General features: G+C 42.7%; 1 protein-coding gene across 4 annotated transcripts in view; it reads left to right on the top strand.

Annotated features, from left to right (window-relative positions):
* The first annotated feature begins 1,840 nt into the window (after positions 1-1,840).
* The window catches only part of LOC123500626 (solute carrier family 23 member 2-like), a 40,345-nt gene continuing 18,153 nt past the window's right edge, over positions 1,841-24,032 (top strand). Inside the window, exons 1-2 of one of the 4 annotated variants that reach the window (XM_045249288.1) lie at positions 1,841-1,932; positions 17,685-17,786. Coding sequence is in view for 1 of the 4 variants with exons in the window: in XM_045249286.1 (XP_045105221.1) it covers positions 1,854-1,932 (79 nt within the window). In the remaining 3 variants the exon portion in view is untranslated. Of the gene's footprint in view, positions 1,933-2,515; positions 2,569-17,684; positions 17,787-24,032 lie in introns of those variants that run through there. The other 3 variants (XM_045249287.1, XM_045249286.1, XM_045249289.1) reach the window with 3 other exon arrangements.

Below are 24,032 nucleotides of genomic sequence, written 5' to 3' on the forward strand. Positions count from 1 at the left end.
TGGTATCACGGGATCCCGTACAAACACCACTAAGGGATAGTGTTTTCCTCCGAAGGAAAGTGGTTCTAGTTATGAAGTTAGTGTTAATTCGAGCGATGGTAAAGCACGAGTAGTTATTTATAGCAATCACAAGAAATACTTAACTATAAAATGCTGTGTGAGGTGCGGTCTGATTCAGATCATGCTGAGATGGGCGAGGTGAGGGTGTGGTAGGTTAAGAGGACCGATGTCGGAGGGTTCAAGCTTAAGAAATTTAAGGGTTAAAAAATAAATGGAAAGGAACTGGTTCTCTAATAGAGTAGTTTATGAATGGAACGGACTCAGTAATCATATTGTTAGTGCTAAATCAATAGGAAGCTTTAAAAGAATATTAAACAAAAAATATAGATGGGGATGATAGATGGAATAAGGTAGGTATGTTCATACAGGGACTGCCACGTGTAAGTCTGATGGACTCTTGCATCTTCCCTCATTTTATTAAGTTTTTATGATTTATTCACAGGTTTGTGTAACTAAATCTATATGCTAGTAATTAGAAGATGAATATCATTTGTAAAAGTAATATGGGATCGGAAATAATACAACTCCTACTCGGCCCTGACTTGATTGACCAATCATGTATATACAGGCCACAGACAGTCTGCAAGTGGGTTCAGGCAGGGTTGCCAGAACGTGCCAAAAATGGCATTTTTTGCCATAAATTTAACATTTTTCGAAAATATGCCTTTTTTCTTTGGCAGTAGTATAATGGTGCCATAAAAATGCCAATCTTTGTCGCAGAGTTGCCATGAAATGCCAAAAATTACAATTGCGTGTATATGACTGGAACCAAAAATCATACCCGTATCGCGTCATTCGCGTATAGAACATGTATGAGCCCCAGGAGAGGAGGGTTGACTGACTCGATCTACTCAGTTTCTTATTTGATGTCAAGGCTTTCCTACGGCTGTGTCACTGTTGATCATCGGTATGCCGAAAACGAAACCTTTATCAGGGTACTGGATGAAAGAATTTCAAGGTAAGATATCAGAAGCTACTGAAGAGGAACAATATTCCTCGTGATTTGTGTGTCAGGTTAATTAAGAACTTTTGTAGATTGCTTGAAGCATGATTGTGTGATTGGACAAATCTTGGGATTGACATTAAAGATCAGACAAATTTTTGGTGTAATGTTTATAACTTTAAGAATGCAACAGGTACGTGCTGCTTCAGAACTTTGGCAAAATTAGTCTTAGATAAGTTATGCCTACCTATTTCAAATGCATATGTTGAGAGAGTTTTTAGTCAGGCTACCCTTGCAAAGACTAAGGTAAGAAATAAGATGGGGCACAAGTTATTAAAAAGCATTTTGATGATTATTAGATCACACCTGATGTTGAATAATTTTTGTTGCAAGGATTTTGTTGTAACAGAAGAGATGGTAAATAGATTCAATTCAAGTATGTATGCACATGATACAAATGAAGATGATGCTGATACATTTGATGATGTTGAATTAATTTCTGAAATTTTGCAGGAATAAGTGTGTGTGTGTGTGTGTGTGTGTGTGTGTGTGTGTGTGTGTGTGTTAATATCAGCCCAAAACAGTAGCATTATTTTCAATAAAGGATTATCGCTTTTAAACAGGTAAAGTTTTTTTTTATAATTTGAAAAGATTTAATATTTATTTTAAATAAAGGATTGTAATTTTTTATTTTAATTTTCTCTTTCCCTTGATAAGTGCCATAAACTCTGCCATTTTCGAAAAAAAAATTGCCATAAAATGCCAAAAATCATGAGCACAGCAGCCAATGAAATATTGCGGGACCTGGCAACCCTGGGTTCAGGCATTCAGTCACACGTCTTCTGTGAGAATGGGCTCCACGCACCACCACACACACACAAAAAAGCAACAACTTCTCCTATACCACTTTCCCTGCAAGCAGCAGTCCGGTAAGAGTGGTTCTAAGCAGCCTCTGTCTATGCACTACATTCCTAAAGTTTTCACCATCAAATATCTTACTTTTCACATCCCTTACTGGAAATTATTGTAATTTTCAAGAGATTGTATGATTCCAATGATATTTAAACAGGATTCTGTATCATCAGTGAGAAAAACATTATTCAGATCTTCATTTCTAATATTTCATTTCTGAGGCCGATGAAAGTATTTGTATAAGCGTATAAGGGAAAAATCAATAATTCTAAATAGTCAACTAAAAATATCAGACAGTATACATCTGTAATGTCTCACTACTAGTAATCAGATACGAGTGATATCTTCGCGATCGATGAGACTTTACACCTTCCATCACATTTGGCTACAGTCTAAACGAGTGCTGTGAAATTGTGACAATACTTGAATATATCTTCTTAATTGAATAGAGTACGAACATAAAAACAATAGAATCAAGTTTCAGGCGCACGTGTATAATTCACTGACTATATTAAAGATCACGTACTGAGCTTCTGATCGTAAGCTTTTATCCTTGAGAAAGAGCATGTTTTACACATTACGTTCGCCATCCTCCTGCTCAGAGACACAGTAACGTTCAGCTCACGAGCGAGGCGAGAATCTCACCATATCCAGTGAGTGTGTGTGTGCGTAATAATAATATAATATTTCGGTTTACTTATATTACAGCCTTACAGATGAATCTTCACATATCACAACTAACATATATCTTAAGTCTATACCCAACTACAAAGAGGTAGCTTACACTTCGACAACTTGGCTTTTAGATCAACCTAATGAGCCATGTCCGGTGTATTTTCATTCGGAATTTATTTCTCCTACCTAACAGCGGGTCACAACTTCCGACTTACGCTACAGGTACCTAATCACTGCTAGGTGAACAGGGGCAATACTAGAAAGTTTTCTAAGTCTGCCAAACCTTCTGACCTGACCCGGAATTCGAACTCGGGTCCTCACGACTGTGAGTCGGTGCGCTAACCACTGTGTGTGGGGAAGGGGGGAAATTCATTATCTTACTACTTTTTTTGCTATATGTGTGTGTGCCAGCCTGTTGGTTTCAATGCACTATAAAAATTGTGAATTTATTATTTCTTAGTGGCTGATGAATGGCGTGAACACAGCATCTCAGCAGCCATTAGGGCTGAGAAGTTTTGCAATATGTCCACGCACCGAGGAACACATTCACAAAATAATAAATTTATAAATGTTGTGATGATATGAAATTACTGCGCAATTTTTACCTTAATGGCAGGAACAGAAATTTTCGTTAAACACCACAGACTAAAATCAGTATGTTACTAAGAGTATTTTCAAATATGTTGACACTACAAAACAGCAACGACCTGAATTAGTTTGTAACATTATTTCAATTTACGTAAGAATAATGTGATTCCATGGCATGGCTTTTGTGTGAATGAACAAACCATGAGGCCAAGCGTCAACTAAAGGATATAAATGACTAAGTAACAAGCTATTCTCTTCCTTTCCTCTGCCTAACACTTTTTAGCATTCTCATCCTCCTCAAGACGAGCTTTTCACTCATAGCTCCAGCCTCTTCCTCCTTGCTCTCTTCAGGCGCACACAGCAGATGCTTATTGTTTACAGCCATCACAATGAAACAATAGTAAATCCCCACCACAAATATACGGTCGCAACTATCTATTTATTTTGTCTTTTTTCCGACCTACGTGTCGCGGCTGAACACGGTCAAGCAAGCGCTAATTAAACTGAATTGCAAATGGTGGCGTTCAGTTATATCTTATATATGTAAATTCTTAAAAATTACGAAATTATATAAGCAAAAAAAACTACGGTACACTTTCAAAGTGATATAAGTCTTTTGACAGAAGTTTCGATACAATGGTGTGTGTAATTCACCTACGTCGTCTGCAGGTCATCCAGCCAGTCTTCCCCATTACGGAGCGAGCTCATATCTCATAGACCGATCTTCGGGTAAGACTGAGACCACATCAACACACAACACACACCGGTGTGTGTGTGTGTGTGTGTGTGTGTGTGTGTGTGTGTGTGTGTGTGTGTGTGTGTGTGTGTGTGTGTTTCACTGTTTGATCTGCTGTAGTCTCTGACGAGACAGCCAGACGTTACCCTACGGAACGAGCTCAGAGCTCATTATTTCCGATCTTCGGATAGGCCTGAGACCAGGCACACACCACACACCGGGACAACAAGGACACAACTCCTCGATTTTACATCCCGTACCTACTCACTGCTAGGTGAACAGGGGCTACACGTGAAAGGAGACACACCCAAATATCTCCACCCGGCCGGGGAATCGAATCGGTCCTCTGGCTTGTGAAGCCAGCGCTCTAACCACTGTTACCGGGGGCGCGCGCGTGTGTGTATGTGTGTGTAATAATAATAATAATAATAATAATAAACGGTTTATTAGTTAGGCAATGTAAAAAATACACTGAAAATGTACAGGGGGGACATTACCACAATGAACTAAAAATGCTTAACCTAACTATGGATAAACTTAACCTAGAAATTCACTTATTTATTTAAAGCTCGCACAATAGTGGGCACCGCGCTAAGTTGGTACCGATCCGTGCGCGGTGCTCTCAAAGGCGCCACGCGATTATGGTGTCGGGTGGCGCGAGCAGGGGGAGGCACGTCTGGTGGTAGCAGGTGGCGGAGACGTGGATGACGCAGCAGTCCTTCCCCAAATTTTCCAAGGCTTCCTGGTGTCTTGTGGCCAGCCTCGGCAGACTCAGGCAGGTCAGGGCGTCCTCGTAGGACCTGTAGGCAGGCCCAAGGATGACCCTGAACGCCCTCCTCTGAACCCTCTCCAGCTGTTGTCGTTGTGTGAGGTTCAGGGAGGAGGACCACGCTGGGGCGGCGTACATGAGCTTAGGGAGTATAAAGGTGAGGTACACTCCCCTCAGCTCATCTGCCGGTGCTCCCAGGGACCTGAGTCGGCGCAGTAAATAGATTTTATATGAGGCTGACCTGATGATGTTGGAAACATGCTGCTTCCATGTTAACTGATCATCCACCAAGACACCTAGAAGCTTGGTGCTGCGGACCACCTGGAGGGAGTGAGGGCCCACAGATAACTGGGGAGGGGGGACTGCTGCTGTGGAGGTACAAATGTGCATCACCACGGTCTTGGTGTGGTTGATGGTCATTTTGTTGTCCTCCGTCCACGTCTGTAGTTGGTTTAGAGTGGACTGCAGTGCTGAGAAGTCTGGGTTGGTGTTGTTGACGGGTACGCCCACGGTGCAGTCGTCCACATACTTCCAGCGGTGGGGGGGTGTGGACGAGAGCATCGTTGATAAGGATGAGGAAACACAGTGGACCCATCTTGGTCCCCTGACAGAGCCCTGATAACGAACGGCCTGACGCCTTCCCGTGAGGAAGTCTGCCAGCCACGCTATCAGGTAGGGAGAGAGACCCAGAGTGATGGCTTTATTTATCATGTTACGGCCCGCCCGTAACATGCATTACTACCATCACCTCCTCCGCTTGTTACCTCGTTCGCCACCTCTCCGCCTCCCCTTCCACGTCATCGTCTCGTGAACCTGCCACGCCACCGTCTCGTGAACCTTCCACGTCACCGTTTCATGAAGCCCGGCTACTGTCCCGAAGTTGGATTCACGCGGCCCCTTTCGACTCAACCGAAAGTGTTGAGCCAGCTCTTGGTTTTCTGGATTGGCAGTTGAGATCCAAGCCTCAACCAGTGAACACAACGCCTCTTGGTTCTGCCGTGGGATCAACCATCACCCAGCATTTCACCACTGCGACACCGCATAAGTATCACTTCCCTCGTCCGTGTTTTCCACATTGCCTCTATATAGGATTAGGATTATTGTTAGGTATTAAGTTGGGTTCTTTATTGTTGTATTTATTACTGTGTTATATGTATATGTGTATGTCATTTTCCTGTGTTTCATGTTATATATCTGTGTTTCATGTTTCTTGTTATATATGTGTCAATTTCATTATGGGTTATTAAAGTAGCTTTTAAAGTGACCCCTTTGCATTTCCTCACCAGTTGAACCTGCAGTGTTTTTTTTATTGTTATTGTTCACCGGCTCTCCGATGCCAATCTTACCAGTTTAACCGGTGAACGTAACAATTGGCGACCGTGACAGGACCATTATAACCCATGTTCAGTGTTCCATTTTTCCAGTGACTTTTTTCTGTGATTGCTTGTGTTTCTGTGGTGTTGTGACTCTGATGTGTTTTTTCTGTGACTTACTCTGCGTGTGGTTTAAATTTACCTTTGTGCGTTCAAGTGGCTCCTTTTGGGTTAAACGTGCTTCGTGACTTTCATTGGTATCGCATAGCAGTGGTAGAGCAGGAAACCAGGTAGAAAGGCGTGTTCACCGATAGCACTTATCTCTATTTTTGCACATAGGCAGGTGTGTAATAAGTGTTATCCAAGTGTTGGGATCATCATATGTTCATGCGAACCCTCAATGCCCTCACTTCGCGGATCATTTTTCTCGCTAGTTAGAATCGGCCATTTTAACTAGTCTCTCAGACTAATCCGCCTCCTTATCAATAACAAGTCTCAGTACAATTCGCTCCTCACTCTCAAGTCTCGTAACTAGAGTAATCCGGATCCCTCTTAATGCCGTAACTCTCTAGTTTACCCCTCATTAGTGATTGTACTCATAAGTGTTTACTTAAGTATAATCTAGGTAATTTCCAAGGTTGCCTTTATTATCACTCTGCCAAGTTCCTCACTTAAGTAATTCGCTTATCATTTTTTTGTTGTGGTTTAACATCTATTTAATATGGCTTCCGCTCAGTTTAACGTTGAAGATTTTGTGCCGACCCTTCTCTGGAACAACTTAAATATGCTAATATAAAGAAGGACCAATGGAAAGCCATCGCTAAACATTTTGATGTTCCCATCACGTCTCAGATGACTAAAGAGGTCATTAAGAATGTAGTTGTTGAACATCTAGTGCAAGAAGGTCAGTTGCTAGGAAATGCCATAGAAGAGTTAACTCCCATGTCAGCCTCTACGAGGACTATAATACACAGTCCCCAGGAAGAACAGGATAAGAGTAGGATAAGTCAATGGGAAATTGAGAAGCTTAAACTAGAATACCGGATGCATGAAAACAAATGCAACTACAGGCAAAAACAAATGCAACTACAGGCAGCAACTACAGGCAGAAAAACTACAAGAAGAAAGAAGAGAGAATTTCAGTTACAACTTAGAAGGCAGGAGAAAGAGTTAGAAATTCAGGAGTTAGCCCTACGAAATGACGCTAAGTTTAGAGGGAAGAAATAGATATAAAGAAACAGTTAGCAAGCTTTAATCCTGCTACAGCTGCTCCGCTAGTTCCCCCTTTTGATGAATCTGATGTTGACGGGTCATTTCGCGCTTTTGAGAGCATTGCTCATAGGAATAAATGGCCCAAGGATCAGTGGGTGTCTCTCCTTGTCCCTAAGCTAGTAGGAAAAGCTTATAGGGTATACAACGGCCTTAGTGATGAGGTAGAATATGAAGAGATCAAAGGTAACATTCTAGACGCCTACTCTATCACTTCTGATGGATACAGACAGCAGTTTCGAAAGTATGTGAAACCAGAGTCTCACACCTATGTTGAATTCGCTAGTGAGAAACTAAGACAATTTAAGAAATGGTTAGCCGCCCTTAACATTACCACCTTTTCGGAGTTGCTCAATCTAATGGTCCTGGAAGAATGGAAGAACAAGTTACCATTTAATATTCTGAGGCATGTGGAAGAACGGGGAGAGAGTGATCTTATGTCTGCCGCTAAAGTGGCTGATGCGTTTGCTTTGTTGATGGGATCCCTGGGTAGTAGAGGTCGTGGTTCACTGTCTAATGTTAGGTCCTCCTTTGGGGAAGGTTTTGGGGCGCGGGTGGTAAGCCAACCGGATTCTCGCCAAATGCATATAATTCCCCCTGGTGTACATACTGTAAGAAGCCAGGTCACACGATCCAGAAATGTAGACACCCAAATTGCAAGGGTTCTCAACGTCAATTTTCTTTTGTGTCCCTAGACCTAACACATTTGAGAACAAGAAACCAGTGGCCCTAGCTAACCCTGTCAACTCTCCTCTAGAACTTTATGACTCGTACATGTATCAAGGTAAAGTGTCCTGACTGATGGTAAAGACAAGGCAATAAATATCAAGGTTCTGCGTGATACAGGTGCTGCCCAATCCATCTTAAGGGAAGATGTCATCCCTAACATCAAACAGGCTTTCACTGGGAGAAGGTGATCCTTACAGGTCTCGAATCACAGCTCTCCTATCCTTTGGCTAATATTAGCTTACAGTGCCCGTTCATTTCAGGAGAGGTTGAGGTAGCCATTAAACCTGGTGAACTGCCAGTACCGGGGTACATCTTGTACTGGGTAATGATCTTGCGGGTAACTTGGCTGTTCCAAACTTAATTGTTCTTGATTCTCCCTTAACAGAAAGTCCCACTAAGACCCTGGACGAAACATCCCTCACTTCTTCCCAGTGTGTGCAGTCACCAGGTCTCAGTCCAAGTCCCCTGCCCTTTCATCACCTCCTCCACCAATGATTGCCTCTACTGACAACTTGTATAATGACATCATTTCAAAGGAGAATTTGATTAATGCTCAGGAACAGGATCTCACTTTGGCTAAGATCAGACATGTGGCCAGTGAGACAAAGGATATGTCTAAATTGCCTTGTTTTTATTATCAGGAAGGAGTCCTGATGCGTGCCTACAGACCTCCTGAACTGAAACAACTAGACACCTGGTCAGAAACACATCAAGTTGTCATCCCTTGTCTGTAAGACCAGCCATTATAGAACTAGCTCATGATGGATTGTCAGGTCATCTAGGCATCCAAAAACCTACAAGAAGGCTCTTCAACATTTTTTTGGCCAGGAATGAAAAAGGATGTGTCACACTATGTAAAAACATGTCACATATGTCAAGTTGTGGGTAAGCCTAACGAACGCCTTGTGCCAGCTCCTCTGACGCCTATTCCAGTTCAGACGGAGCCCTTCGAAAAGATCATACTAGACTGCGTAGGGCCCTTACCCAAAACCAAACGAGGGAATCAGTATTTGTTAACCCTCATGGATCCCACTACCAGGTACCCTGAAGCATTCCCTCTTAAGAACATCACATCAAAGACCATTGTAAAACATCTAATACATTTTTCACCTCGGTAGGAATTCCAAAACAAATTCAGTCTGACAAGGGTAGCAATTTCACTAGCCATTTTTCCAACAGATAGTGAATGAGCTAAACATCGACCATGTTACCTCCTCGGCTTACCACCCCAATCCCAAGGCTGTCTGGAGCGGTTTCACCAAACATTAAAATCCATGATGAAGAAGTATTGCTTGGAGCATCAAGGAGACTGGGATGAAAGTATTTCTTTCCTTCTCTTCGCTTTAAGAGAATCTCCTCAAGATTCTTTAGGTTACTCCCTTTTGAATTACTCTATGGTAGACAGATCAGGGGGCCTCTCAAAATATTAAAGGATCAATGGTTTACTCAAAATACTCCTTCAAGCCCCAGTGTGTCTGACTACATCAGTAACCTTAAGAATAAAATCAGTGAAGTCAGATCTTTTGCTAAATCAAACTTCCTCAAATCTCAAACTAAAATGCAACAGAATTCTCTTCCCAAATCTGTCATGAGAAGTTTCAAACCAGGAGACAAGGTTTTACTTTTCTCCCCACTCCAGGCAATGCTCTTCACAGTAAGTTCATGGGACCTTATGTTGTGGCTCAAAAACTAAGTCCATTAAATTATGTGGTCCACACTCCTGACCGTCGTAAGGATTCCCAACTTGTTCATATTAATCTAATGAAACCTTACCACTCCAGAGAACCAGAGGACGACTTGTCTCGCGCTGTACCTGTATGTCTGATAGGAAGGAGTCTGGTCCTGTGCCCCCGAGGAAGAGTCCGACATCGAATTCCTCTTCTCGTCACCTAAAGGACGCCCCTCAAACAGCCAAATCATGTCCAACCTTGATGAGGTGTTTCTTTCCTTAACACCTTCACAACAGTCTGATCTTAAAAGTTATTGCCAGACTCCTACCCATTGCCCTTGATAGAGGACCTTATAGATAGTATAGGAGTAGCCAAATTTGTAACCACTATAGACTTGCTTAAAGGTTACTACCAGATTCCCCTCTCGGACGAGGCCCAAATAATATCCGCCTTCATCACTCCTTCGGACTATACCAATACCAGTGATGCCCTTTGCGTGTCTAATGCTCCCGCCACCTTCCAGAGGCTATAAATTACATAACTCAGGACTTGGAGGGCAACATCTACTTCACCGACCTGTTCCTGGGCGGCACCTTCCTCACCTACGGCACGGAGGTCATCAACTTCCCTGACATGGACCCCGAGAAGCGCATCGATCCCATGACACGCATCTTCCCCAGAGTCACCAAGTGCACCTTCAGGAAGTTCGGCCCTTCGGGAACCATCGAGACCCACGACACCATGTGTGTGCTGGCGGTTAACATCATCAACGAGAAGATCTACATTTTCATCTGGTTCTGGCTGGTCTCTCTCACCACCATCACCGCTGTCTGGCTCGTGTATCGCCTCCTCGTCATCGTCTCCTCCGATGTGCGCTTCAAGCTTCTGCAGGTTCTTCCTTTGCGAGGTGCTGTGTCTGGTGGTGGGGGTGGACAACATCATCGCCGACGCCTTATCAAGATCTCCCGTCTCACCTCCTTCATGAGCCCATTACGGAGGTCTTAGGGGGGAGGAAATGTTACAGCCCGCCCGTAACATGCATTACTACCATCACCTCCTCCGCTTGTTACCTCGTTCGCCACCTCTCCGCCTCCCTTCCACGTCACCGTCTCGTGAACCTTCCACGCCACCGTCTCGTGAACCTTCCACGTCACCGTTTCATGAAGCCCGGCTACTGTCCCGAAGTTGGATTCACGCGGCCCTTTCGACTCAACCGAAAGTGTTGAGCCAGCTCTTGGTTTTCTGGATTGGCAGTTGAGATCCAAGCCTCAACCAGTGAACACAACGCCTCTTGGTTCTGCCGTGGGATCAACCATCACCCAGCATTTCACCACTGCGACACCGCATAAGTATCACTTCCCCTCGTCCGTGTTTTCCACATTGCCTCTATATAGGATTAGGATTATTGTTAGGTATTAAGTTGGGTTCTTTATTGTTGTATTTATTACTGTGTTATATGTATATGTGTATGTCATTTTCCTGTGTTTCATGTTATATATCTGTGTCTCATGTTTCTTGTTATATATGTGTCAATTTCATCATGGGTTATTAAAGTAGCTTTTTAAAGTTACCCCCTTTTGCATTTCCTCACCAGTTGAACCTGCAGTGTTTTTTTTATTGTTATTTTTCACCGGCTCTCCGATGCCAATCTTACCAGTTTAACCGGTGAACGTAACAATCACAACAGTGTGATCAACAAGATCAAAGGCCTTTCTGAAGTCCACAAAAGCAATAGCTAGAGAAGTGTTGCGTTTGTCCAGGTGGCTGTGGACGAATTCCAGGAAGCTGACAAGGTAGTGAGATGTGGAGGTGGATTTAATATTGCCAAATTGTTGTGTGTCAATAGAGTTACAAATTTTGTTATAGGCCCAGTCGAACACAAAATCTTCACAGATAAGGCTGGGTATAGGGGTGATGGCGACTGGTCTTAGATCATTCAGTGACTGTGGATTAGAAATTTTGGGGAGGGGGGTGACGTAAGATGTCTTCCAGTCATCGGGGCAGGAATGTTGAGAAAGGGAGGCATTGATGATAGAGCAAAGGGTGTGGCAAGTTCTGGGGCAAATTCTCTGTAAATTTTGATGGGGAGGTCAGTGGGAGTGGTGGATCTGTTTAGTTTAAATTTAAGAAGCTTCCTGTAAACATCAACCTCCTGGACAAGGGGTGGAGGGGAGGAGGCAGGGAGGTAGGCTGGGAGAGTAGTGGAGTGAAGGGGAGGGAGTGTCTGACAGATCGCAGCGAAGTGACCGTTAATCTCTTCGGCCGCGCTGTCAGGTGAAAGGTGTGAAACACAGGGAAGAGAAGAGGCTTGCTTTTGTAAACCACACAAAGACTTAATCTTGTCGTACCACTGTCTGTTGTTAGTAAGCTTGAGATGGTGAATTTTGTCTGGGTAGTAGCTTGCCTTGGCTTTTTAATTTCCTGATAACTCTGTTCCTTAAACTCCTGTACTGGTCAGGGCTAGAGTGGAAAGCCCTGTCACGCTGACGAAGGAGTCGTTTGATGCAGGGCGTCATCCAAGGGGCATCAGATGGGTCCACTGTGATGTCCTTGGTGGGAAAGTAGTGGTGGAACGCTTCCGTTGTGGTAGTGAAGTAGTTCCGCCATTTTGTGTGGACGTCTTCCACCTCCAGTACCTCGGTCCACGGGTGATGTGTTAGCCACTGCCCAAATTCCCTCATGGCGGAGTCAGGCATGGGCCTGTGGGATCTGGTGACAGTTGACCTGGGAACCGAGGTGGTGGGGGTGGGTGTCCACAGGATGGAGAGGTGGGTGCTGCGTCCCATGGGGGGGAGTGGCTTGGGAGGCGAGTACTGCTGGCTCAGGTCTGTCATGATAAGGTCGAGGGTGGACTGGTGGTGGGTGGGAAGTCCACGACCTGGGTGAGGTGTAGCTGGTGCAGGATTTCACTGATATCCAAGCGGTTGAAGTCCCCACAGATTACCAGCTTGGCAGCAGGAAATCTCACCCGTAGAGCATCAGCAGTCTCGATGATGTGATCAGTGAGCAACCGTGCAGTGGCGGCCCGTGGAGGGTGGTAGACAACACACACAATGATGGAGGCTGTGTTGCGGGGTGGCAGGGGGTAACCCTCACCCACAGGGCCTCCAATCCGGCGGGGACGTCGACGTGTAGGTGTGAGGGGCTGAGGTCAGAGCGGCAAAACAGGGCCACTCCTCCCCCCCTGCGTTGATTCCTGAGGTGGTGGAACAGCTGGAAATCTTGAATCATACACACCTCAGGAGTTATCTGCCACGCCTCCGTGATCGCCACAATGTCTGCACAGTTAGATCTCACTGACACTATCAACTCGTCCATCTTGTTCGCCAGTGATGTCACGTTGGAAAGGAGGAGAGAGGGAAGACTATACCACACGCGCGGAACTTCGAAGTGTTTGTATTCCCTCTCCTCAACCTTCCGCCCCTTCCTTACGGTAGATGTGATCACTTTAATGGGCCGCACCACACTCCTTCCTCCCTTGGAGGTGTGTGTGTGTGTGTGTGTGTGTGTGCGTGCGTGCTTGTGTGTGTATGTGTGTGCGTGTGTTTCACTGTTTGATCTGCTGCAGTCTCTGACGAGACAGCCAGACGTTACCCTACGGAACGAGCTCAAGAGCTCATTATTTCCGATCTTCAGATAGCCCTGAGAGGCACACACCACACACCGGGACAACAAGGTCACAACTCCTCGATTTACATCCCGTACCTACTCACTGCTAGGTGAACAGTGGCTACACGTGAAAGAAGACACACCCAAATATCTCCACCCGGCCGGGGAATCGAACCCCGGTCCTCTGGCTTGTGAAGCCAGCGCTCTAACCGCTAAGCTACCGGGTGTGTGTGTGTGTGTGTGTGTGTATGCGTGCATGCTTGTGTGTATGTGTGTGTTTGTGTGTGTGTGTGTGTGTGTGTGTGTGTGTGTGTGTGTGTGTGTGTGTGTGTGTGTGTGTGTGTGTGGACAATGAGTAACAGATGACCAGCACGTGCTTCATTCTGGACATAAAAAATCTTGAGCATAACTTTTATCACTGTTCTTTTCCGTCTGCTGTTTGATCAATGAGGCAATCTTTCTCGAACTTCTTTTGTTCAACCTTTTTCTCTTTACTGAAGCGCAATATGCCACGAATGTTTGACTTATCCTTTAGTATTTCTTTTTTATCATTATTCGTACTTATATTCACATTTCCTATTTTTTCTTACTCAATCTGAAGGAACGCCTCATCAGAGACAAAATTTCATTACTTACACGATAATTCACTTTACCGCTCAGAGATACACTCTTTGCACAAGTGTCCTGTTCAGGGATCTAGCATTTCACAGGGGAAATCCTGCTCATCGGATTCGTATGGGAAGGAGAATTTGAGAATCCAGATAATTGAAACTTGCAAAGCACAGCAAACCCAATCACCAGAGAGCAAAAGTCATGCACTTAAAAAAAAAAAAAAAAAAAGATATAAGTACATATATCATAGAGGAAAATAAACCCTAAAATCATAAACGACGTGAAAAAGCTCAGGGACATCCGTAGCCCACGCACACGCAGGCACGCACACACACACACACACACACACACACACACACACACACACACACACACACACACACACAGTTTTAATATGCACCTTGTTTTTCAGTCAAAACAAAAATCAAAAGAATTATTCTACTCAGCCGTTCAGTGTTAACTCGCTCGTGTGGATAATCATACCACCAGTAATTGAATTGTCATGAAACTTGTATTTTTTTGTCCACCAACACCCGGGCGACACGGCGCATTGCGGCACTCTTTCCCCTCAACATTCAATTCTTAATGTGGAACTGTATTTTGAGGACAGGAGACAAGAACACGAAGCTAACTTAAGTAAACCAAGAAATGAAGATGAAATGCAAATTAGTGAAAGAGAAGCAGAGACAAGAACAGAAGCTGGCTTCCTCGAAGAACAATAGGTATCATGTTGCTATCCTGTCGGTCATCCTTTATTTAAGCGCAGCGACATCATCATATGGTGCCACTGAGAAAATAAGATAACAATATTAAGAAAAAATATTATAAAATAGGTAGAAAAATTAGGGAGTGGTGACAGATATGCAAGGTAAGGCGACTCCATGGGACTTGCACAAACAGCGTCCCCAATTGAGTGGTTACGTCTGTGCTGGCAAGCATCGTCGTCTTTTGTCTCCCTCCCGCCTCCTAAGCCACTATCTAACCTTCTCCTTCCCCAAAAATCTTGTGTGTTTTCTGCTGGAGCGTTTCTGCGCCTCCAAAGGACGCACCTCTCCCTTCCTTTTGATCTTTAGGACAGACAGACGAGTATAGAAGTCACTGTCCGGAAAAAAAGCAGGTATACTACTGTTTATCTTGCTCCTTTGTTGTTTTAGCTAGTTAGCGCTGACTCCATTGATGACGACAGCCGCTGGTGAAGGGAAGGCCACTGACGGTATTATCATATCAGAGTTTCTTTTCCTACATGACGCTAACCGGTTTTTTGGTCCTATCAAGTTTTCATTACATTTACAGAATCAAATCTTCCTCACTCTTAATTTGTTGTCATCTAGAAGAAATGTAGAGAGAATAATTATATATTGAAAAGTAATCAACTGGTCAGTGCAGTGCTTTAGTTGAATTGAAAAAAAAATGTAGTCTATCTTTCTTAAAAAATATTGGTAGATAATAAAGACAATAGAAAAAGCACTTGAGAGAGAGAGAGAGAGAGAGAGAGAGAGAGAGAGAGAGAGAGAGAGAGAGAGAGAGAGAGAGAGAGAGAGAGAGAGAGAGAGAGAGAGAGAGAGAGAGAGAGAGAGAGAGAGGAGAGAGAGAGAGAGAGAGAGAGAGAGAGAGAGAGAGAGAGAGAGAGAGAGAGAGAGAGAGAGAGAGAGAGAGAGAGAAGTGGATGCAGGAAGCTGGGGTCCTTTCTTCATCAGATTAGAGCAGCAACTTTAGTCACTTTCATACCTGCCACGCGTATGTGAGTCAAAGGTGAGTGTGGTGCGAAGTGTGACTCTCTCCGATGGTCAACATGCTCATCTGGTAGTGAGTGGTGCTAGATGATGTGTGTGTGTTCCCCTGTGGCCTGCTGGATTGATTGCCCGCCTCTCCCTTCTGTCTCTGTACAGTGGCAGCCACACACCTCCACAAGTGCCTGCCAGGAAAAAAATATAGGATTGTCAGGAAAAAAATATAGGATGTTGATAGTGATACATGATAACAAGCGTCAGAGTGAGAACAAGCTGGATTAATGCACTTCCAGTGGAGGGGTTTAAACTTTCTCCCTTCCCCTTCAAGAAAAAAAAAAAAGGTCTGTGAATTGCTCAATGAGTCACACAATATAAGATGTACTCACGAAAGCAATTTTTCAGTAACAGCATCATGAGTGATGTGTGAAGAGAAAGGCCACAGAGAAAGAGAGAGAGCGAACATGACAGCAGTTGGAAAGCCCTTGAGAACTACAACTTTGTTAATAAAAGAGAAAAGTTGTAGTTGGATGTCCGGGGAGAAAGGACGCTGGAAGGCTACAAGACGTAAAAATAGCTTTTCGTTAGCATCAGACTTTGAGATTTGGCGATCGCCTGTAGCCATCTTTTATGAATTTATATCAGGACATTGCTTTGTTCTTAAACTTTTTTCTCTCACAACTTATGCAATCTATGCAATACTTCATTTTCAAGACCTTTCTGTCATCGAATTACCTGATTGCATAAAAAAAACTCCTACACAAGAGGACCGCTTCTCTAACTTTCATGTACTATATTTCTTAAACTATCAAAAACATTAAGAGAAATTACTGGCCATGCTTTGACGATGTAGTTCATGCTGACAAGCAGGGAATAAGCCAGGCAGTTGTGACTGTATCCGACAGCACAACCAAGGCGTCCTAGGCAGCGTGGTGAGAAATAGCCTGAACCATCAAACCACGCAAACCACAGGAGAGCCATTCATACTGCACTGTGCCTAGATCAATGCATGAAAAACACTTACAGGAAACCGTAGGAATTCGTGCCTGCTTCACTACAGCTTATGAGGATATAAAGTATCTAATGAACACTGATACAAAAGTTCCAGTCACAATTATTCTTCCTTACATCCCTACCGTCCTTCCTCATCATCCTCCAACTTCACTCTCAGCCCACAATCACGCGATGATGTTTGGCAGGGCTTGTTAAATATACATGACTTTAAACATTGTAATTTCTTCTCATGAATAAATTTACAGTCTCATGCATAACAATATCGTTCCATTTGGTTTGCCGTCCTACAATTTTCCAGACATTAAGTTTCCTCTTCCTTCTTTTCCTGGCATCTCTATACACTTTTGTTTACCTGGACAACGGATGGCACTGAAGATTTTTTTTTTATGTTAAAGAGGAAAGCTGGCCAAGGGCAGCATAAAAAAAAAAAAAAAAAGATTCAATAAGTTGCCAGTCCCCTTACAGGTCTGAGAGAGTTAGCCAAAAAATGTCCCTCTTAAATGAAGTCAAGTCATTGGAAGTTCAAAACACAAAAGCAGGTAGGGAGTTCCAGAGCTTACCAGAGAAAGAGATGAATGATTGAGATTCGACACAAAAGTCACTCTCTATCCTCAATAGGAAAATTCTTAAAAATCTGTCACTTCACAATCTTCTATCTGATCCGTCAAGGCCGCTCTATTAGTGATCTTCTGGCTCTCCTTACTGACTCTTGGTCATCCTCTTTTAGATATTTTGGTGAAACATTCGCTGTTGCTTTAGACATACCAAAAGCTTTTGATACAGTCTGGCACAATGCTTTGATCTCAATAATACCTTCCTACGGTTTCTATCCTCCTCTTTGCAACTTTATCTTAAGTTTCCTCTCCGACCGTTCTACTGCCGCTGTGGTAGATGGTCACTGTTCTTCTCCTAAATCTATTAGCACTGATGTCCCTCAGGGTTCTCCCGTGTTACCCACTATCTACCTATAGTTCATTAATGATCTTCTTAACCAAATTTCTTGCCCTATCCATTCCTATGCTGATGATACCACCATACACTTTTCCTCGTCTTTTCAGAGACGACCAAACCTTCAGAAAGTCATCAGATCCCCCAGGAACGCCACAGAACGTCTGACTTCTGATCCCTCTAAGATTCCTGATTGGGCCAGAGAAACCTAAGTAGTGTTGAATCCTTCAAAACTCAATTTTTCCATTTATCAACTCGACACAATCTTCCAGAAAACTATCCCCTCTTCTTCAATGACACTTAGCTGTCTCCCCTCTTCTACAATGAATATCCTCGGTCCGTCCTTGATTTACTTGTAATCTAAAGCGGAAACGTCAAGTCTCATCTTTTGCTAAAACAGCTTCTGTGAATTTAAGCGTTCTGAGGCGCCTCCGCCAGTTTTTCTCACCCAAACAACTGCTAACTCTGTACAAGAGCCTTACCCGCCTGAGTATGGAGTACTCTTCACATGTGTGGGGGCTCCCATTCACACAGTTCTCTTAAATAGGGTGGAGTCAAAATCTTATTAACTTATCAACTCCTCTCCTCTGGCTGACTGTCTTTAGACTCTTTCTCACCGCCGGAATGTTGTATCTCTTGCTATCTTCTACCGCTATTTTAATGCTAACTGCTCTATTGATCTTGGTAACTGCATGCCAACATTCCTCCTGCGGCCTCGCTGCACAAGGCTCACTTCTTTCTCTCACCCTAACTCTGTCCAACTCTCAAATACAAGAGTTAACCAGTATTCTCAGTTATTCACACCTTTCTCTAGTAAACTCTGGAACTCCCTACCTGCTTCTGTATTTCCAACTTGACTTCATTTAAGAGGGAGGTTTCAAGACATTTAGCACTTTTTTTTTTTTTTGCCCAATTCCTTTGGACATGCAAGGGAACTGGCAGCTATGTGTGCCTTTTTTTTTTTTATATTACCTTTGGCCAGTTTTCCCCTCTTACATAAAATAAACATATAATATCAGAATTGTATTATGCTGCTTCCTCAAACCATAACAGGAGACGTCTGCATTAGTCATGGATTGTTTTCTTCTCATAGATGTATTTATTCCTTTCATTTTGAATTGATGTTTATGTTTCATGTTCATGCACTTATTATTTTTGTACTATGATTATGCTTTCCTAAACGATTTGAGTATAATGTGTATGTATCATGCACTTGTGTTTCCTTTATGATGAAAAATTGGGTAAGTGCATCATCATTTACGTTCAGGTTGTTGCTAGAGGAGTTTATATATATATATATATATATATATATATATATATATATATATATATATATATATATATATATATATATATATATGTTTGTATTTCCAGAATCTTACTCGTATTCCTAACAATCTTGGAGATACACCCAACATTCTTGACCTAATCCTTAACTCTAATCCTTATGCTTATGCAGTTACCCTCTCTCCTCCATTGCGATCTCCCGATCACAACCTCATAATTTATCTGCATCTTGTCCTATTTCTCCAATTCCTCTTAAGGATCCTCCAAATCAGAGGTGCCTCTAGTGCTTTGCCTCTGCCAGTTGGGGGGACCTGAGGAGGTATTATGGTGATTTTCCTTGGAATGATTACTGTTTCCGTGTCAGAGACCCATTTTTGTGTGCTGAACGCATAACAAAGGTGATAGTGTCTGGCATGGAGGCGTACATTCCTCATTCTTTTTCTCAACCTAAACCTTCTAAGCCTTGGTTTAATACAGCCTGTTCTCATGCTATACATAATAGAAAGGTTGCCCAGAAAAGGTCCTTTAGCCTTCCATCTCCTGAATCTTATGCACCTTACATTTCTGCCCAGAATCATGCCAAGTCTGTTCTTCAACTTTCCAAACACTCCTTCATAAACAGAAAATGTCAAAATCTCTCAAGCTCCAACTCCCCTTGAGACTTCTGGCGTCTGGCCAAAAACATCTCCAATAACTTTACTTCTTCATCTTTCCCTCCTTTACGTGACATCTCATCTGTCTCTAAAGCTGAACTCTTCCCTCAGACCTTTCCTAACAACTCCACCCTGGATAATTCTGGGCTTGTCCCTCTCTTTCCTCCTCCAGTTGAGATTCTTCGTAGTGATGTTTTCCATGCCCTCACTGACCTAAACCCTCGGAATGGTTATGGACCTGATGGGGTCCATACTATTGTTTTTTTTTCAAAAGCTGTGCTTCCGTGTTTGCACATTGCCTGGCCAAACTCTTTCAACTATTTCAACTATTCCTATCGACTTCTACCTTTCCTTCTTACTGGATGTTTACCTACATTCACCGTTTCTAAAAAGGGTAACCGTTCTAATCCCTCAAACTACCGTCCTATAACTTTAATCTCTTGCTTGTGTAAAGTTTTTTAATCTATCCTGAATAGAAAGATTCTTAAACATCTGTCACTTCACAATCTTCTATCTGATCGCCAGTATGGCTTCCGTCAAGGTCGCTCTACTGGTGATCTTCTGGCTTTCCTTACTGAGTCTTGGTCATCCTCTTTTAGAGATTTCGGTGAAACTTTTGCTGTCGTGTTAGACATATCAAAAGCTTTTGATAGAGTCTGGCACAAAGCTTTGATTTCAAAACTGCCCTCCTACGGTTTCTATCCTTCTCTCTGCAACTTTATCTCAAGTTTCCTTTCCGACCGTTCTATTGCAGCCGTGGTAGACGGCCACTGTTCTTCTCCTAAATCTATTAATAGTGGTGTTCCTCAGGGTTCTGTCCTATCACCCACTCTCTTTCTATTATTCATTAATGACCTTCTTAACCAAACTTCTTGCCCTATCCACTCCTACGCTGATGATACCACCCTACATCTTTCCACGTCCTTTCAGAGACGACCAACCCTTCAGGAAGTCAACAGATCACGCAGGGACGCCACAGAACGCCTGACTTCTGATCTTTCTAAGATTTCTGATTGGGGCAGAGAAAATTTAGTAGTTTTCAATGCCTCAAAACTCAATTCCTCCATCTATCAACTCGACACAACCTTCCAGACAACTATCCCCTCTTCTTCAATGACACTCAACTGTCTCCCTCTTCCACACTAAATATCTTCGGTCTGTCCTTTACTCATAATCTTAACTGGAAACTTCACATCTCATCTCTTGCTAAAACAGCTTCTATGAAGTTGGGCGTTCTACGGCGTCTCCGCCAGTTTTTCTCGCCTCTGCAACTGCTAACTCTATACAAGGGCCTTATTTGTCCTTGTATGAAGTATTCGTTGCATGTTTGAGGGGTTTCCACTCACACAGCTTTATTAGATAGGGTGGAATCAAAAGCTTTTCATCTCATCAACTCCCCTCCTCTGACTGACTGTCTTCAGCCTCTTTCTCACCGCCGAAATGTTGCATCTCTTTCTATCTTTTATCGCTATTTTCATGCTAACTGTTCTATTGATCTTGCTAACTGCATGCCTCCCCTCCTCCTGCTGTCTCGCTGCACAAGGCTTTCTTCTTCCTCTCATCCCTATTCTGTCCAACCCTCTAATACAAGAGTTAACCAGTATTCTCAATCATTCATACCTTTCACTGGTAAACTCTGGAACTCCCTAACTGCTTCTGTATTTCCATTTTACTAAGACTTGACTTCTTTTAAGAGGGAGGTTAGACATTTGTCCCAGATTTTTAGCTAACTCTCTTAATTTTTTAGGTAACTGGCAATCAATTGTTTGTTGCCCTTGGCCAGCTTCCACTATTCCATAAAAAAAATGTTAAAATATACAATTGACAACACTTAACTTATTTTCATCCTACAGTTATTCACATGCTTCGCTATATCCACACCATTCAAGGCCGACACGTGTCGATCTATAATTGAATGATGTCACTGATATTTGTCTGCCTCGCACACTACAAAATGAATAGACCAATGTGTGCTTTGGGGTCCGATTGCACGGGTTCGAATCCTGCCCACGGCCCGAGTGGACAGGATTTCCCGTGAAAAGCCCACATGGTATAAATAAAAATAAAAATTAAAAAAATTAAAACCGAGAAAGATAAATGAAACTAATCACACGTCACAAAGGACACAGTGAGTACCTACTCTAGTAATTTATGGGCGTGAATGATGTAATACACATAATACATATATATATATATATATATATATATATATATATATATATATATATATATATATATATATATATATATATATATATATATATATATATAAGCAAATCCGAAGTACGTTTTTTCAGTAACTGTTGTAAGGTGGCGAAAGTATTTTCTACGAAGACCTCATCGTGAGAGAAATAAGGGCAAATTACAAGGTTAACTTTCCCACTTGTCTGTTGTGTCTTATCCAACTTTGTCTTATCATGCCATATTGTGTAATTCACCTCGGTCGCCAGTCTTCCCCATTACGGAGCGAGCTCAGAGCTCATAGACCGATCTTCGGGTAGGACTGAGACCACAACACACTCCACACACCGGGAAAGCGAGGCCACAACCCCTCGAGTTACATCCCGTATCTATTTACTGCTAGGTGAACAGGGGCCTCACATTAAAAGGCTTGCCCATTTGCCTCGCCGCGCCGGGATTCGAACCCGGGCCTCTCGATTGTGAGTCGAGCGTGCTAATCACTGCACTACGCGGTGTGTGTGTGTGTGTGTGTGTGTGTGTGTGTGTGTGTGTGTGTGTGTGTGTGTGTGTGTGTGTGTGAGTGTGTGTGTGTGTGTGAGTGTGTCACTTTATACCATGGATCTATTTTAGCACACCTTAGAATGATAGAAAGTAAAACATTTTTTCATATTATAATATTTGTCTTTTAAATGTTTGTTTGGACTGCAGTCCAACACACTTTTTTGCAACTTTATGACAGCACAAAACTCGAAAATGAAAACGTAAAACTGAACCCCAAAAAAGGAAAGTTAATTTATTGTAGGTAATGGATCGTTCCAGAGTGAGCGGTCAAGTGAAACTATCAGGAATCGTTGCATTTTGGCGCCTCTTCAGTACTGAGAGAGACCTGTCTGGATATGAAGAACGAGAGAATTGGAATTTTCTGACTTCTGTAATAAAATACATATAGGCTATTGCACAGTTTATCAGATAATAATCAAATTAACACCATAGTAAAGTTTTCTTTAAATTTGCTTTCATTAATTTCTTTATACTTTTCCTACTCTCTGTCAGATCTTAGCAAGTTTTCCTTTTTTTTCCGTGTCTGTTACTCCACGTTGATCGGAGAAGGCACGAACCAAGGGGAAGCCTACAATTTAAGACTGCACGTTCCTCTTGATATCACGCACTGATACTAAGATTCGAATCTCACCTCACTATTGGTAGTCATATCCAGAGATGAGGGTTTGACTATGAATCGCAAGCTTAGTAGGTCAAAGTTGTCGAGGGAGATGTATACATAATAGGATTTATCAGACAAATGTAAGACATACAGCAAAAATTAAACAATATATATACACAACGTATCATGAATGATGAACCGTTGGTCAATAATGACGTTGCAAAATTTCATTTCATAAAATGCATCAGCAAAAGGCCTCAACTGAAAATGCATAGAAGAGAGAACATGTCTCCTCTGTTATTGTTGCTAGAGATGCGTACGATGGCACATAATTCTGCCTACAGGTATAATTTGCTATAGGTACCTAAAATACACTAAGGATGTTAGAATATTCAAGGATAAATATACGGTGTAATATACTGAAAAAATTTAATCTTTTAAACTCGAACGTTCCTTTAGTTTCTATACATGTGACCTCACGAGCCTAAACAGCGGTGACTGGCTGTAGATGAGAAACATACCTTAGAGTGTAACGCTGAAGTTAATAAAAGGTTTTTATAAATTTCATGCACCTCATAGACACTTCAACTCGACTGTCCATCTGGCTCGAGCACATCTCACTCTCTATTTCTGTCTTTATCTTTATCCTTTTTCACTTTGACAAGCACAGGTTTGTAATAACAACACATGTGAATAAATAAGCTAGGAAGGTCATTGATCAATTAGTAATGCGGTGCGAGCCAGCGAGAGCCGAAATGCTCACTTCGGTTCAAAATTACATTTTAACAGTGACAAATCCAATGTTCGCCTGTTTTCTGTGAAGCCGTGGGGCATCGGGTCGCCTGGTTATCGTCATCAGTTCCGGAATGGTCCATTTGGTTTCCATTGTTCTTGAGACAAAGGAGGACAAGGTCGAGAAAACAAAGAGATAAGGCGAAGACAGCTGTGTGGAGCTCCCCAAACATCCCGTGCTCCCCGCCCACTCCCCGACTAAGGTGCACCACACACACACACACACACACAGAGAGAGAGAGAGAGAGAGAGAGAGAGAGAGAGAGAGAGAGAGTATAACTAAGGAAATGTATAAAGAATAAGAAAGAGATAGTGAGGGAGACCAAATAAAATAAACATAATCATACAGAATGATAAACAACCAAACACGTGACAACTTGAGC

This window comes from Portunus trituberculatus, unplaced genomic scaffold (assembly GCF_017591435.1).
Source record: "Portunus trituberculatus isolate SZX2019 unplaced genomic scaffold, ASM1759143v1 PGA_scaffold_452__1_contigs__length_1072529, whole genome shotgun sequence".
In the NCBI taxonomy this organism is placed as follows: domain Eukaryota; kingdom Metazoa; phylum Arthropoda; class Malacostraca; order Decapoda; family Portunidae; genus Portunus; species Portunus trituberculatus.